Consider the following 17,175-nt stretch of genomic DNA (forward strand, 5'->3'; position numbering starts at 1 on the left):
AGAGAACTAAGATCTCATATGAACCTTCTCATTATTAGAGCAATTAGAAGGAACATATATAGACAAGGCACAGGAGGGAGCTGAATATGAAGGTATAATATAAAGATGGAGTCAATGGGCAAAATTAGGATAAAGGGAAAGGAGAGGTAGAATGTGCTAAGATGTTTCATGTAAAAAAAATCAAGAAAAAGTTTTTGCAATGGAGTGGAAGGAGGGAAGGTGAGGGGGAATGAGTGAGTCTTCATTCTCATTGGAAATGCCTCAAAGAGGAAATAACATACACACTCAATAGGGTATAGAAACCTATCTTACCCTAGAGGAAAAAGAAGAGGAAAGGGATGGGAGAAAGGGGACAGGAGGAGATGGAGGGAGGGAAGGGCATGTAAGTGATAGAAGAGAGGGAAGATCATGGGAGAGGTTAGTCAGATATAACACTTTATTTTATTTTATTTTTTTTTGCCACAGCAATGGGGTTGAGTGGCCTGCCCAGAGTCACAAGAGTGGGTGATTGTTGAGTGACTGAGACCAGATTTGGGCTCAGGTTCTCCTAGCTCCAGGGCTGGTGTTCTGTCCACTGTACCACCTGGCTGCCCCATAACATATTTTTGAGGGAATTATAGTTAGCAATAACAACTGTGGGGAAAAAAAATATTGAAGCAACTTCTCTGATGGACTTTGATAAAAAATGCAATCCATCCCAGAAATAGAACTGATAGTATCTGAACAGACTGAAGTACATTTTTTTCTTTTTCACTCACTTTATTTTTCCTTGAAGATTCTCTTTGTGGGGAAGGGAGAATTATGATTACTTTTACAAGACTATTGTAATAATGTGAAAATATATTATTGATTAATTAATAATTTAAAATTTTTTAAACTAAAAAGTAGAAAAGTTGGCCTAGGGCTATTATCCCTCTGGGTACCTTGGGCATGAAAATCTAGATTGTCTTTGGTTTTGTTTTGATAACTATATTTCATTAGATTTCCTTTGTAATCCTGGGTATTTTCTTTTATGCATTTAAAAATAATATTCTAAGAAGGGTCCATAGCCTTTATCAGACCACATGACCAAGAGGTTCATGAAAAACACCAAAGAGATTTAAGACCCACAGGGAATGACAGTGTTCAAATATCCCCCCCCCCCCCCCCCCCCCGCATGAGATTTGTGAATATAGGCAGGTCAGTTTCTCAGAGCTTCAGTTTCCTTGTCTGTGAAATGGGGATGATCCTTGTCCTAATGGATCCCACAGGGTTTTCCTGTAGAAAAGCACCTTACAAACCCTCAAGCATTATCCAAATGTGACTTTTTCTTAGCAAGGTGTTTGAAAATGCCTCAGAGAACAGGCCTAGAAGCACTGACTTGAGCCTGGGAGAGGTTTCTTCTCCATTGGTAGGGCAGAAAAGAGCCCCCTGATCTGTTATCATTGTAAAACTTCCCTTGCCTTTTATAAAATGTTATTTGTAATGTAACATGGAGGATAAAGATATGGAGGCTTGGGCATTGAGATTTGTAAAGCCTCACTGTTTTTGGCAACCATGCAAGAAGTTTCCTCCTTGGTTGTGATCCTGGCTATAATGCATTGGAAAGATTAAACAGACTTGTCAAGTGGGCAGCTCCAGAGGCCTCCTTTAAGGAAAGTCAGTGTCCTGGTTCTTTGAAAAGATAAATGTTATTATAAGATTCAAAGAATGAATGACTTGGACAATAGAAACATGAGTGATTAACTCATCCTCTCTTTCTCTTTTTTAGCCAATACTGGCCCCTGTTTGTTCTATTTTTTTATATCCTTTCTCCTATTCCATATTGCATTGCAAGAAGATTGGTGGATGACACAGATGCTATGAGCAATGCTTGTAAGGAACTTGCCATATTTCTCACAACTGGTATTGTTGTCTCTGCTTTTGGACTTCCTATAGTATTTGCGAGGGCCCATCTGGTAAGTGTGCAATGCTTCTGGGATATAGTTTTATTTGAAGAGTGTGTGTGTGTGTGTGTGTGTGTGTGTGTGTGAGAGAGAGAGAGAGAGAGAGAGAGAGAGAGAGAGAGAGAGAGAGGGGAGGGGAGGGAGAAAGGCAGAGGGAGAGGGAGATACAGAGGGAGGGGGAGGCATGGATGCCCAGTATTTCTGGGTTACCATAGCCAAAGATTTCATCCCTTGGCTTAGCCTCCTGCCAGTAAGCCTGTGGTCAGAACCATCTTGAGATCTTTCCATCTCTGGAAACCCCATCAGAGCTTGTGCCTCACTAGCCCAGCATTTGAAGCCAAGGGTGCTCTCTCCACCTCAGTGAGGGATCAGAGATGAACATAGTTGAGGAGAGGCCATTTTTAATACCCCCAAGGATAATCTTTTTACTCTTTCCCCTCCTAGCTGACATTTTTGCAATGTGCTGAGCTTATTCAAAGTGCTTTTAAAGCATAATCACTTGTAATCCCTCCTGTGAGATAGGTACTGCAGATCTTTTTTATTTACAGATGAAGAAATTCAAGCTGGGAGAGGGTAAGTCACTCCCACAGGGTCACTCCAGAAGGTTCAACAGAGCTTGAACTCAGGTCTCTCTTGACTCTGAAGATAAGCAGACTTCCACCACCTTGTCCTGACCATCCTATTTCCTCTCTCCAGCCCTCAGTTAAGCCTTGAATATACCTTGCCCAAAAATGTGGAACTGTTTTCTTTTTAACTAAAGGCTAATACCTTTAGAAGCAGAAAAAGCTCAGCAAGGTTATTGCTGCTCATCCCATTCTCCATCAGTGAGCCTTGTTGTCTCCAGGAGATCACAACTAGATGTGAACAGTCAGCAAATAAAACCCTCTCATTTCTTTTAACTGCCAAAGTCTGTCTGTCTGTCTGTCTGTCTGAGCTGGCAGGGTCCCAGAACCTGGGAACAGTTGTGGCCAAGTGTGGTCAAGATTGCTGACTTTCTGTATGAAGTAACTTGGGGCTCTTTCCTTATCTCCCTAGATTGAGTGGGGGGCTTGTGCCCTGGTTCTCACAGGCAACACAGTCATCTTTGCAACGATCCTCGGGTTTTTCTTGGTCTTTGGCAGCAATGATGACTTCAGCTGGCAGCAGTGGTAAGAAGGAGCTCAGTTACCAGACTTTCCTAACTTGGACCTCTTGTTATTCAGTGGCCAACCATGCCACCCAAACTGGACAAGAAGAGACAATGGTTGAGCAGCCCCCGGGTGGCTGGTCTTCTGGGGACACTCTTCTCGCTGTTGCTAGTGGAAGAGCATTTCCACAGTGACTTGTTAAAAGGATTCACTGACTTTTGTTTTTTCAAAGCTAGGGTGGACTCCTTGCTTCTCTGCTTTTCATGGAACCCTGCTGACTTGGGCCATCCGTCTTAGGCATTGTCCCTGTGCAGTGTTAGCTCCATAGGCCATGTCCCTGTCCCCTTTTTCATGGAATAAGCACCACTTTAGTCTGCCAACAGTACCTGTCCTCCAACAGGCCAGAGTCCTGGGGTCAAGATCCAGCTTAGTCTCCAGATTCCCACATTGGCTCCTGTATTTGTTCAGATAGGCTGAGTGTTCCCATAGTGGAGCTGCCATGTTGATGGTGACATGCGTGGAAGAAAACATGGTGGGTGCCAAAGAATCCACAGCTGGCTGCACCTCAATGGGACTGATAAGTCTTAGTGGCCAGCCCACTGAGGGTTGAGGGTTTTACCTATGGCAGGTGTGTTGTCATGAAAAATTATTTTTGGAGTTACTCAGGAGTGTTTGTTGATCCTTTCCTTGTATGAACTTCTATGCTGGGGTTGAAGATGTGAGAAAAGAGATCTTTTATGCCTGGTTTTTATTTCTTGTGATTATAAATAGATTGAACAACATTGTGGGGAGCAACCATTGTTGCAATTCCATTTTTAAAGGCCTGTTTCTATTTATATGTTAGATTTTTGATCTTGTCAGCAGCCTTTCGTGTTTTACTCTAAGATGAACATTTATGGCACTACTGATGATGAAAAGTTTTCTGTTTGCAGCATCTAGAAAAGAAAGCCTTCCTGCTCCCATGTCCCTTTTACAATTTATTTTATACATAGTATATCTGAACCAAAATAACTTTACAGATGTAGTTTAATAATACTAAATGACCAGGATTGCTGTCCTGGGCAGTCAGAGCATTACATTTTATCTCTTTGCAAGTCTTGAAATGATTTCCCAAATGATTTATCAGTCTCACAGCTCTCACATTAATAATCTTCCTGTTTAGTCGATGACAATTATAGTTAGTGTTCTGTAATGTTAGGTCACATGTAACTGAATATTTAAGACAAGTTTCCTTCATACCTCTCAGTGGTCTGGCCACCATCCTGTCAGACCTACCCTTTCCTTAGGCATTCATTTTGTAGCATATTCAATTCATGTAATGTCCTTGGCTGCCTCGACTGCCATATTAGACATAAACCTGTCCCACAAGATGTTCAGCTGCATTATCTCACTCTTAATTGAGCATGATCAAATTGTTTGTGTATGTTCGTGTGTGTGTGTGTGTGTGTGTGTGTGTGTGTGTGTGTGTGCCAGCCATTTGTATATTTTGATGTACTTGATGCCTTGGTATGCTTGGTCCATAATAATAACTGTTTGTCATATTGAACTCTCGAAAATCTTAAAGTTCACCTGACTCTTGTGTTAGGCCTTTATCTGTCTGTTTTGTTTACTCAGTGTCCTGATACATATGTACATAAAAATGGGTTCATTCTTAGACAGTGGTGAATGATCATGATACTTACTATTTGCCTTTTTATCAAATTTCTTCCCGAAGGAAGTGGGAACAGATGTTGGATATGTTCAGCTTGTTCCTATAGATGCATAAAATCACCCTGCATTGTTTGTCTGACTAGGAAATGAGTGCCAAGATCCTAGGGACAGCTGACAGAAGGTAGACTGGGTATCTTGCAGGTTTTCATGTGTTCCCTGCCCCCTTCCTTGGGGATGAAAGCAATGGTAAACTGTCTCTGACTCAGTCAAGTCTGCATAGGCTGAGTCAATATGCATTAGACTACTGTGGTTGTGATTGAGACCTCACCATGCCTGTGCCCCTCCCGGCCCAAGTCCAGTAGACCCTGGCCCTGCCCAATTTTCTGTTCTTCCTCTTAGGTTTCAGGGCAGCTTATTGCTCCCTCCTGTTCATTTCCTTGGTCATACAGTCTTTTTTCTACCTGCTGCACACATTTATCATATACTAATTGTGGTTATGGTGGCAACATTGTGTCTCAGAGCTTGTCCACTAGGCTTGACATAATGGTGCTGCTGCCACTTCTGGTTTCTAGGCTAAGATACTTAACATGTGGCTTTTCCATAGAATATGCATTGATAGAGCATTGCTGTCCAAGAGAGGAAAAACTTTTGATGACAAAACAATAAAGATTTTAAGTTCTTGTTTTTGCTTGTGAGATTTTTTATTTTTATTAGCAAATGCACATGACATCTTGTTTTTCATTTCTGAAGTGCTTCTGGTCTTGAGGAAATTAAGGAGTTAAAGAAGCATGTGACATGTTGATAGCAAGGCTGCCTAGCTAATGGTAACCTTGCAGCTCAGTTTTGTTTCCAAAATTAAAACTGAAACCATGGTAACCAATATCCCTTTCTCTGTAGTTGAGACTCCCTGATGTGAAGCATTAGTGAAAGGGGCTGAAAAGGTCAGGAAATAACATTTTGCCTAACTGTGTTTATTGATGAGTCACAAAAGGCAGGTCTTCAAACCATCTCAGTGCTTTCGCTCAAGGCCTTTTTGCCATAAAATTGCAGCAAATATATTTTGTGGTCATATTTTTATGACACAGAGCTGCCAGTACTGTCACTTTAGTTGGCTTTGTTTAAGCAAACATCCAATGACTGTTTCTCTGTTTATTCTGAAAAATTGTAACTACTGGCATTGCAAATGTAAGTATGACACTTGGTCAAGTAGGCATTCTGTTGCAAAATAATCTAAATAATACAAGAAATTCTACATTTTCAGGACTATGATTGTTTTCTCTGCACCTGTTTCAGTCTTTGTTGGGGATAATCAGAAAGGTCAGACTATAAAGGTCACAATTTTGTGTTCACTTTGAGGCCTCCTGGATGAAAAGGTCTAACCACTCAGGTAACCATCAGGGCACCTTATTTAATATCTAGTCATTCATTTTATCTTGTGATACAAAGGATCTCAAAATACATCCTAAATCAAACATGAGAAAAACAACTTATAGGAAAAAAGTTGATGAAACTTGATGTCTTCTACAAAATAATAAACCTTTTTAAAAAGATATAACATATTTTAAGAGAATGAAAAATAGTTCAGTAATATCAACTAATATTATTGAACATAGCTCACAGTCTATGCAATAGTTTTACCCCATAGTCTACCACCTTTGCTATGAAAGGAAGGAGGGAAATTTTCTTTACTGGGGTGGACTTCATCTTCATAATTAAAACAGGATTCATTCATACTTTCCATTTACTTTGTTGCCATTTTTAAAATATAGGTTTTTTTGTTAAATATTTCCCAAGTACATGTACAAATTTTTTTAATAATACTTTTTTTTAAAGTTTGAATTTCAAATTCTCTCCCTATCCCTCCTTGAGAAGGCAAGCAATATGATGTCAATTAAACATCTGAAATAGGGGGCAGCTAGGTGGCACAGTGGATAAAGCACTGGCCCTGGAGTCAGGAGTACCCGGGTTCAAATCCGGCCTCAGACACTTAGTAATTGCCTAGCTATGTGACCTTGGGCAAGCCACTTTACCCCATTTGCCTTGCAAAATCCTAAAAAAACAAACAAAAAATATCTGAAATCATGTAAAACATTTTCATATTCATATCATAAAAGAAAATGCAGACAAATCCCCCCCCCCCCACTTCCCCATGAAAAGTAAATTTCAAACATACATCAGTCTGCATTCAGAAGTCATCAATTCTCTGGAGGTGGATAGCATTTTTTTTATCATGAGATCTTTTGATTTACTTTGAATCATTCATTGTCTTAATCAGAGTACTGAGTCTCACAACTATCATCACAGCATCACTATTACGATGTACAGTGTTCTGGTTCTTAAACCAGTTCATATAAATCTCCCCTCCCAGGATTTTCTGAAACCATTCTGCTTGACCTGTTGTCTTTGGGATTGCTTCAGTACAAAAAGTCTTCTCATGCTTCTCTGAATTCTTCATATCATTGTTTCTTATCCTGTAACAATATTCCATTATGTTCATGTACTATGATTTAGTTAGACCTTCCTCACTTCTATTTATGTTTTTTTAATTTATTTAAGGCAATGGGGTTAACTGACTTGCCCAAGGTCACATAGCTAGGCAATTAGTAAGTGTCTGTGGCCGAATTTGAACCCGGGTCCTCCTGACTTCAAGGCCGGTGCTCTATCCACTGTGCCACCTAGCTGCCCCCCTTCCTCACTTTTTTTTTAGGTTTTTGCAAGGCAAATGGGGTTAAGTGGCTTGCCCAAGGCCACACAGCTAGGTAATTATTAAGTGCCTGAGGCCGAATTTGAACTCGGGTATTCCTGACTCCCTGGCAGGTGCTCTATCCATTGCACCACCTAGCTGCCCCCTTCCTCACTTTTAAAAAGACCCACTGAAATGAAAATTTCCAAGCTGACAGATCCTGAAATATGAAAAAGCTATGTCAAAATGAAATGGTAGTATTTGGAATTTGTAACCTATCTTTCCCGTAAGATCATCATTACCAGGATAAATTCCCTGTGAACTCAATCTGTCATTTCATGAAACAATAGTTTTACTGGTTCTTGTACTTATCTTTTTTTGTGAAAATCTACTCAGGCTCCTAAACTGATTAAATCATGGGACTTGGAATTATGAAACACATTGAGACACACTGCTGAGTTATTGTTTTTCAATACAAAATCTCATAAAAAATTATATTCAAATTTAAGACATATAGTCAAAATTTTAGAGGTAGAAGCATCCTCAGAGACCACCCAGTCAATCAAAAGTTCAAGAAAATGTTCACACTTCCTGTCTGTTGAGTTAGGAGGGTTAATCAGACCCTAGGGTGGTCTCACCAAAGTCTACCACCTCCACAAGTTGGCAAGCTGCCAGAAATGGTAGCAAGGATAAGGCAAGGTCAACTAAGGTGGGAGATGATCTTAGTGAACGAGGCAGTAGAGTGAATGGAAATGGATGGAAACCACAAAGCACTTTAACCATACCCACCTTCCTCCCCTCAGTGGCAAGACCATCATGACTTTGGCCATCTCTGCCCCTACTCAGCCAGTTGACATGTCACATCCCAAGCTAAATGCCATGCTTGTGCACGCTCCCACACCTTGGCTCTAGCTACTGTTTGCTTCAGTGCTACATGCTCATTTTTCTGTTCTTCCAGGTCTGCTTTTCAGACATTCCTCATTCAGTCCATCAGAATAGCTCTTCCTAGGACACTGTCTTGTCACTTGACTCTAATCAAACTGTTCTAAATGGTCCCACTGAGTTACAAGGTCCACCAGGGTTAGGATACTGGCACCACGCTAAGGCTGGGTTTATTGGATGAAAGGGCCTGGTGAGTTTCCTGCTCGCTTCTTCCTCCTTGCTAACAGAACCAAGGACACACAGGACACCAGGGGGAAGAGACTATTGAAGGAAGTCCCCAGCAGCCTGAGCGCAGAGACACTCCTGAGCTCCACTGCCAGCAAGATGTAGGCGATGACAAGCTGCGTGTGGGCCCAGGTGATGACCCTGTAGAGCAGTCTTCCCAGCCAGGAACTGATCAGCGCATTGGAATGACCATGAATCACATAATCGGCTTTCACCATCAGTGCCCAGCACATGAAGCCAAAGACCTGGCCTGGATGGAGCCCGTGCCACCAGGCAGAGAAGGCAAATGTCTGCAGCAGTGGCCAGGCCTTAGCCGGGGCCCGCTCAAACACAAGCCTCCGGAGCCACCTCGTGGTGCTCCGGTTCCAAGTCCTAGTGAACTGGGAGAGTCTGTGAGTTGTCTCCAAGGTCCAGATGTCTGTATCCGAGACATCTCCCTCTTCGTGGAAGAAAGGTCTGGAGTCCAGTCCAAAGCCTGCTGCACAGAGGAGAGATTCATCCAGGATCCAGTGAGAATAATAGGTCAATTTGAAGAGCGCAGCAGTGGTCCACATGACAGAGATGCAGCCAAGTCGGCGGCAGTTGGCCAGGTCGGTGCCCTCCCTGACCATCCCATTTACCAAGGTTTTCAGCAGCTGTAGTCCCAGAAGCAGCAGGCCCCTCCGGGTAGCAGGGCCCAAGGATAGTGGCCTCCACAGTGACTCTGTCTGGCTCACTTGAGCCTGAAATCTTTTAAAGGAGCACAAAGGACCACCCAGAAGTGCTGGGAAGAAAAGAAGGTAGCTACAAAATGACAGGACGCAGGGGCCTCGCCAGGCTTCCTTCACCACCACTTTCCCTTCACAGATGTCGAGAGAGAGCCAAGTGACTCTCTGGGTCAGGAGCATGAGGGAAGAAAGAGTGATACAGAACCTGCAGGAGATAAAGAAATCAGACCAGGGAGAAGTGGCCCATTTTTCTCATCACTGTCCCCAAGTATGGACCAATTCTCTTTAAAGAGACAAGATGAGAGCTGCCCAACACAGATCCAACTGTCCAACCTACTGGGAACAATCAGGATGGCCATTTGAAACTTGGGGTTTGCACCCATTTGCTTTTTGTTAGCAGGATATTCAGCAAACCCTCTGACTGAGGCTGAAAACTCCCTCTAGATTCTAGACCACCTAAGCAGTTGGTGTCTTTAGAATTCACTGCCAGCTGCTGGCTGGTCAAGACTAGGTAGGAGTGAATCAGGCCCTGAGGGGTTCTTGTCCAGTTTGTGACCCCAAAGAGCCACCTTCCAGGTACTTCAGCTTGGATAAGATAGGAATAAAACTATTCCATTTATTTATGCCCTGAAATTTTTTCCCCTTATATATTTTTCTGGATTTTGATAACCACTTACTTACATTTAGAAATATTTAGAAAACAACTGAAAGAGATTTCTAAGCAAAATTAAAACCATAAGTTGGTAAACAGCTTGTACAGAAGTTTTATAACACCATAAAAAAACCATTTGTTCAGTAAATAAAAAGTGTGCCCCCTTCAAGGTTGTGACCCTAGAAATGAAAATGTCACTGAAAATTGGTTAAATGTGCTTTACCATGAAGTGTATTTGAACTGTATAATTCTGATTTGGAATTTCCTTCTGATATCCTAGAGTTTTAATAAATGTTTGATTGACTTAATGATTCCTTCTGTGCTGGTAGACTCCAGATTGAGCATTAGATCCATCAGTCACTGGGCAAGTGGCTGAGCTCTTTCTATTGTAGTTTCACAAACTCTAGACTAGGGTGCTGTCCCTGACTTGGTTGTTGGGAGGGTCCTTAGTGAAAATGACAGTCATTAGGTCTGAAAATGTGAAGGCCAGGCTGCCCTGGGGCTGGAGCCATCCTGGTTCTCCAGTTCCTCTGGATTGCTCATCTGAATGCATGTAGAAGGAAAGTCTAGCTCACTAGAAACCCAGATGGCTTCCACCACACGCCACCCATGACTCTACCCGCCAACCCTGGTTCTTCCTGTTTAGTTTGTTTTTCTGCCTCCTACCCAGCTCATTCTTCAGATAGCAGCCCTGACACATTCCCCTCCTCCCCCTCCCTTAGCCATAATGAGGGCAGAGCAGCATGATCTTTGTCCCAAGGTACTAGGAGTGAAGACAGCTCCATCTCAGAGTGTGCTTCCTTCTCCCCACAGCTGTCACACCCCTGGCTTCTAGCCCACTTTCTCTGCCCCACCACCCCCATTCCTAACTCACAGACTCCCTTCACTTTCCCAGCCTCATGAGCCTTGCCCCCTCCTGGCCTCTCCTGCCCCCTCCTATTTATGGCTCTCATCCACTGCCTATTTCAGCTAAGTGCTTCCCTGGAGTACTGAGTGAGAACAGGCAGCAATAAGTAAAAAAGGAGGTGCCTGGCTGTGGAAAGATTACAGAGAAGGCTCTCTAGGCAGGCACTGTTAATGTCATTGTCTAACAGAAGGACTGGGTGGGCCCTTTACCTCATGCAGGGAGGTTCTTGAAGGTAGTAGTCAGTGTAATGTAGTCCTAGGTGGCAAAGAGTTAGCCAGGCCATCTGGAAGGAGAATGTCCAGCGGTGAACCTTCTCTGGGCTAACGGACTGGAAGAGAGCCACAGCGCAGAAGGCAGGGATGAAGACCAGTACTGAGTACTGGGCCATGGCCATCCAGGCAAGCAGGCAGCCTCCCAGAAGGAGGAAGATGTGTCTGGAACGAGAGAGGTTCCTGGCACCTGGTCTGCAGAAAACCTCATGCGGACAAGACAACCTTAGATGGTTTCCTTTGGGGCAGCTAGGTAGAGTAGGTAGAGTGCTGGAAGACCAGAGTTCAAATCCTGCCTCAGACACTAGCTATATTGCCCCAACAAGTCACTTAATGACAATAATAAGTTTTTTTTTTTTAGATTTTTCAAGGCAATGAGGTTAAGTGGCTTGCCCAAAGCCACACAGCTAGGTCATTATTAAGTGTCTGAGACCAGATTTGAACTCAGGTACTCCTGACTCCAAGGCCAGTGCTCTATCTATCCACTGCGCCACCTAGCTGCCCCAATGACAAGTTTTAAAAATAGCATTCATAGAGTGCTTTGAGACTTACAAAACATTTTACAAAAGAATTCATTTGACCCTCACCATGCTGGGAAGTCGTTGCTATTATTATTCCTATTTATGGATGAAGAACCTGAGGCAGAAAGGGGTTTAAATGACTTGCCCAAGGTCACACAGCTAGTGAATGCAGATTGGAGCTCAGATGAGTCTGATTCCAGGTCTGGTGTGCTATCCACTGTAGCACCACCTTAGCATCACCACTAAGTAAAGTTGAAAGGGTCATGGTCAGATATGGTGTTTTAGGAAAAGCCGCTGACAGCTAAGCAGAGAATGGACTGGGAAGGAGAGAGACTTGAGGCTGAGACAACAACCCAAAGGCTATTGCAGTAAGCCAAGTCAGACTCAGGGAGGCTGGGGAACAGACAGATGGGCATGGATGCCCAAGATGCTGAGAATGAAACAAGTGATTGGATACCTGGGGGCAAGGGAGAGGGAGGGTTAAGGATGTCTGAAGTTACAAGCCTGGGTGTTAGCAAAGATCAAGCTACTCTCAGAACAAATAGAGGAAAGGAGGGCTTGGGAGGAAAGAATTTCTCTTTTGAATGAGTTTGAGGTACCAACTGAATACCATGACTGCTGCCAATTATGTTTAATATCCATGACAACCCTGGGAGGGAAGTGCTATTATACCCATTTTACAGACGAGAAAACTGAGGCAGCTAGTAGCTAAGGAAGATTGATTTAAATGTCTAATTTGTAGCTGGGGATAGCTGGAGCTGAGGTGAGAGTTTTAGTGAACTTTAAGCTAAATTTACATCAACAGTGTACTATGGCAACTGAGAATCTTCAGGTTGCAATTAAAGAGCCACAGTAGCATTAATTAAGTACCTACTATATCCCCAGAATGAGGTAGAAAGAATGAAACAATTTCTCTTTGTAATTCAGTTCACTTATAAACAAGTTAGGGGAATGGAAGGAAATTCCTCCCACAACTATGAACAGGAGGAGTTCCTGACCAAACGAGAGAGAAGACACCACAGGAGCTAAAATAGATCATTATTATTACATCTAAATGAAAATTTTCTGTACTAACAAAATGCAGCCAAAAGGGAAGCAGTGTGCTGGGGGGAAGGAGGGAGGAGGAAGTGGGAATTTTTATAGCATATTTCTCTAGTAAATGATTTATATCCAAGATACATAAGGAATTTAAATACATAAGAACAAGAGAAATTCACCAATAGATAAATGATCTAAGGAGATGCATAGCCAGTTCTCAACAGAAGAAATATAAACTATAAACTACAATATGAAAAATGCTCCAAATAATTAAAAATGCAAATTTAAAATAGCTTTGAGCTTCCACCTCATACCCATTATATGGGCAAAGATAAAAGGAAAATGGCATTTGAGGAAGAACAGGTATACTACTGCACTTTTGGTGGAAGTTGTTCAACCATTATGGAAAGCAATTTGAAACTATGCTTGCAAAATCACTAACCTATGTTTCCTCTTTGACCTGGCCATCCCACGAATAGACTTAAACCCCTAGAGAGATAGAAAAATGTATATGGAAGTATTTTTGATCGAGGCAAAGTAACAGGGTGGATGTCCATCAAATAAAGAAGTCTTAACAAATCACACAATATAAGTATAATGAAATAGTTACACCAGTTTGAAAAATGACTAGAGATATGAATTCAAAGTCACCTGGGATGACTCCTATAAACTGAGACAGAATGAAAGTGAGTAAAGCCAAGGGAAGAATGTTAGTTCCCTTGACTACAACATTGTAAAGAAAAACATATTTGAAAGACTTAATAACTAGTCAATGAAATGATTCCAGGAGACCAATATCTAGCCCTTGAGGATACAGGCAGTCTCTGTGGCTCCCCACCTATCCCTTTGTCACATGCCACATGCTCTGGTCTTGGCACTATATTTTCAGGATACCAGTTAACTAGCGAATACACTGGAAGAAATGAACAAAAACAGAGAGGATCTCTAGACTATGTCAAACATGGATTGGTTGAATTGGGTTTACTTAAGCGATATAGAGGGTACAAGACAGCTTTGTTAATCTGTGGAAAAGGAATTCAACTTGGTCATCTTGGTCCCATTGAGCAGAGCTAGGAGTGATGGTAGAAGTTACAGGGAGGTGGCCTTGGGATGTTATTAAGCAGGAAGAATTTTTTAAATTAAAATTATTCCAAAATGGAATAGGACTGTTCCAGGAAATATGGGCAGTAGTGAGCTCCCCTTTCACTAGAGGTCCTCAATGACCACAATCAATCACTTTACAAGAACATTGGGCAATTAAACCTTTGGGGGTGTGGGTCAGACCAGATGGTTATGGAAACCCCTTCAAGTCCTTAAGGTCTATGGTTTATGACTTATGAAAATAGGTCCTCGTGTCCCATGTAGCATCAAGAAATCCTGACTCCTGGGGGCAGCAACTTGCAAGAACCCATGTCATTCCTACAAGTCTCTCATATGATTGTACCTTTAACTGATTGTCTCCTTATATCCTTTGGGTGGTGAATGCCTCCACAGCTGGTGCCCATAGGGAGCAGGCTTGTTTCTGCAGTGACTAAGAGGGGGATCCTGCAGGAGTGGAAGCCTGATGCACTGCCCCTCAGGCCAGAACAGTCACACCTGCCAGATTCCTTCCTTGGATACTTCAGAAGATCTTCAGAAGACAGCGAGGTGGTGCCATCTAGAAGGTGTAGTTTTTTGGTTCCAACCCCATGCCTTTTCATGTTTTGATTGCTAAATTTAGCAGTTGTCCTGATCTATATCATGCCACTGGACAGAAGAAGAGAAAGAGGGGGAGGGGGAGGGGGAGGGGGAGGAGGAGGAGGAGGAGGAGGAGCTCCCTGAAGTTGATGGTTTTTCACACCTCTGCCTCACTTCAGTCTAATTCACTTGCAAGTCAAGACATCACCTTCATGTCATTGGTCTTGTTGAGAATGAGAGACAAACAACAGCTAACTTTTACCATTGAAGCCATGGTTGCTTTAGTACAAAAAGGAAAGTCCAAACTCAGTTTTTCCAATCCTCCATAGTCCCGTCTTTAATATGGCATTTCAAAAGACATCTGGACATGGTAAATCTTGTGCCTGAGTCTTCTCCTTTCCCTCCTGGTAACCAGCACATGCTGCTTTACTACATCACTCACTTGGGCAGACCTTTCTTTGTCTCCAAATGTAGGAGTTAAAAAAGAGTTGGAGAAACTCATCCAGTCTCTTGTTAGGACTACCAGGCAGGACTGGGCACAAAGAGCCCCCATTCAAACTACAGTGGGAATGATCCCTTCACTGGGTAGTCCCAGGCCCTTGGAATCAGACAGCCAACTGAGCCATAAGGGGGAGCAGGCCTGAGCATCTCTCAGAAAACCTGGGGACAAAGACCCTAACTCTCCAAAGAGATTCTAAGGAGAGAAGATCTGCAAACAAAAGGGCCTGGTTTCATAAGAGATCTGTAATAGCTCCCTGAAGTTCATCTAAATTATGATCTTACTTAGAAAAACAATTGACAAGAAATGGTGGGTTGTGGGGCACATGCTCCTCATAAAAGTGCCCACTCTGGGCATTCCTCAACTTCCATCTCATGACCAATGATCTCTGTGACCTCAAGCAGGTAACATGATCTCTCTGGTCTGCTTCTTCACCTCTAAAATGGCAGGCTAGGGGGTTCAGTGACCCCCAAGGTCTCTTCTAGTTCTAAATCTCAGATTTGATGACATTTCCTCTAAGTGTGATCAGTAAGCATTTATGAACCACTTAACTGTGAGCCAAAGACTTGGCTAAGAGCCAAGAATAGCAAAGAAAGGGAAAAAGAGCCCCTGACCTCCAGAAGCTACCAGTCTAATGCTGTTCTTTGCTCTTTTGCATGCAACACTCATGGCCATTTGGTTCAGTTCAACAATTATGAAACTGCCTGCTGTGTGGGAGGCAAACTAAATGAATGAAAAGCGGACCTAGACAGTGATGGGCATTTGGGGTGCCACTCCACCAAGGTGGCACCTCTGTATGGGACAGGCCCAGAATGGAGAGGGCAGAAAGCCAGCAGGGTGGCATTTAGGACACTGAGCAAGGAATGTCACATTCCTCACCCACCACAAAAGCTTGCCAGCTTGTCAACACAAATCTTCCCCTGCTGTTGTTGCTGAATAGTTCCAAGTCTCAAAGCACCACAATCTACTTTATTGGTAGTCCAACTCCCTAATTTTTCAGAGGAGGAAACTGAGGCACAGGGAGAAGTTCACCTCAGCTTACACAGTCTGTTGGTGGGAAAGCCTTCACAAAGATGAAAGGAAAATAAATTCCCAGACTTACCTGGCCATGATGGAGAAAGAATGAATGGCACAGAGAAAATTAAAGAGAAGAGCAAAGGGAAAAGCCACTCCTTGGTAAAAAGTCACAGGGTGAAAGTAAAACAGTGGTGATCCATCCATTGGAAATTGGGAACAACAGTCAGACCCTTCTGAAAGCTTCTTCCTCCTGCCTTTCCACACTCGAGCAATCCTAGTATGGGTCTTGGGGCGTTTTATATGATTTGTGTAGCTAGGCTGGAGTATTGCAGATAAGTAGCCTCAGTGGGGTTTTCTGCCCCGGAGAAACGGGAACATTTGAGGAACTTCACTGCTTAGCAACGGGGAAAGAAGGGGAGAGGGCCTGGCTATTTTCGGCAGCTGCCATCTGGATTTATTGCGTGTGCGCTTTATTTGCCTTTCCCGTAAGCACACGGTCATATTCCCTTCACTAGGTTTAAAGTGTTTGCTCTGTATTAAAAACCTTCCCCCAGGGACATAACTGCTAAGATGTGGAACTGGAGAAGCATTTGAACACACGCACTTAGAAAAAGGAAGTGGACAGGGAAGGAGAACTGGGAAGGAGTTAGGACGGTGGGACCCCAAGAGGAACATGGAGATCTGTGACATGAAAGCCACAAAGGGGCCTCACTTCTGTGACTCCCTGGCAAAAAAAAAAAAGAGGTCTTGCTGGCTTTGGGGCTGTGTGGCTGGGGAGCCGCGAGGAAGCCAGGGATGCTGTATAAGCCAGGACCCTGAAGTGCGGTCAGGACCGAGGCCAGCTCTGTGCTGACCAGGTGCAGTCCGAAGCTCACCCAAGGGGGTGCCTGGTCCGGGTCGCCCAGGGAGGGAGGAAACTAGCCAGAACTGGGAGGCCCGGCCCGGGGCCTTGCTGCTGAGCCCGGGTCTGCCCTGGCGGGCCCTGCCCGGCCCCGCGGCACTCGGGCTCTCGCGGCTCGGCCCCGGCCGGCTCTTTCCCTTCCCAAGGTCATGAGCGCAGTGAGAGAGCCGGCGGCCGCGGGCACTGCGGAGGCCCCGGGCACTGCGGAGGCCGCGGGCACTGCGGAGGCCCCGGGCACTGCGGAGGCCCCGGGCACTGCGGAGGCCCCACGGCGGCCGCGCGCCCCCACGGGCACGGGAGCTTCTGGAGGCCGACTCCCCTCGGCTGGGGGCTGGCTAAGGGACCCGCCGGGGGGGCAGCCACATGGGCCAGGATGGTGGCACCCGGGCCTGGGGGTGCTCCGGGCTCCTCGCTGGCCCACCTGGGGGCCCTGCC

The 17,175-nt window shown here is 44.1% G+C and overlaps 2 protein-coding genes across 4 annotated transcripts in view; one reads left to right on the forward strand and one right to left on the reverse strand.

The window, feature by feature from the left end:
• Positions 1–5,114, forward strand: part of LEPROTL1 (leptin receptor overlapping transcript like 1) — a 25,792-nt gene extending 20,678 nt beyond the window's left edge. Inside the window, exons 3-4 of the mRNA XM_074228247.1 lie at positions 1,751–1,937; positions 2,961–5,114. Of these exons, the coding sequence (XP_074084348.1) occupies positions 1,751–1,937; positions 2,961–3,077 (304 nt within the window). The 3' untranslated portion in view covers positions 3,078–5,114. The remainder of the gene's footprint in view (positions 1–1,750; positions 1,938–2,960) is intronic.
• Positions 4,479–16,933, reverse strand: MBOAT4 (membrane bound ghrelin O-acyltransferase MBOAT4). 3 transcript variants are annotated; one of them, XM_074228246.1, is made up of 3 exons: positions 15,925–16,933; positions 11,028–11,252; positions 4,479–9,464 (listed from the first exon to the last, which is right to left on the reverse strand). In XM_074228246.1, the coding sequence occupies exons 1-3, from the start codon at positions 16,041–16,043 to the stop codon at positions 8,498–8,500; spliced, it is 1,311 nt and encodes a 436-aa protein (XP_074084347.1). In that variant the 5' UTR covers positions 16,044–16,933; the 3' UTR covers positions 4,479–8,497. The 3 variants fall into 3 exon arrangements, with proteins under 3 accessions (XP_074084347.1, XP_074084345.1, XP_074084346.1); XM_074228244.1 differs by lacking the exon at positions 15,925–16,933 and adding an exon at positions 14,091–15,912; XM_074228245.1 differs by lacking the exon at positions 15,925–16,933 and having other exon boundaries at positions 11,028–11,395.
• Between the last annotated feature and the right edge of the window lie 242 nt (positions 16,934–17,175).

The sequence above is a fragment of the Macrotis lagotis genome, chromosome 3 (assembly GCF_037893015.1).
Source record: "Macrotis lagotis isolate mMagLag1 chromosome 3, bilby.v1.9.chrom.fasta, whole genome shotgun sequence".
Lineage (NCBI taxonomy): Eukaryota > Metazoa > Chordata > Mammalia > Peramelemorphia > Peramelidae > Macrotis > Macrotis lagotis.

Coding starts and splice junctions, on each gene's coding strand:
- MBOAT4 (XM_074228246.1), bottom strand. CDS start 16,043: ATGGATGGATCACCACTGTTTTACTTTCACCCTGTGACTTTTTACCAA. Junction 11,253..15,924: donor TCTTTCTCCATCATGGCCAG/GTAAGTCTGGGA, acceptor CTCTCGTTCCAG/ACACATCTTCCTCCTTCTGG. Junction 9,465..11,027: donor CAAGAACCTCCCTGCATGAG/GTAAAGGGCCCA, acceptor TATCTCCTGCAG/GTTCTGTATCACTCTTTCTT.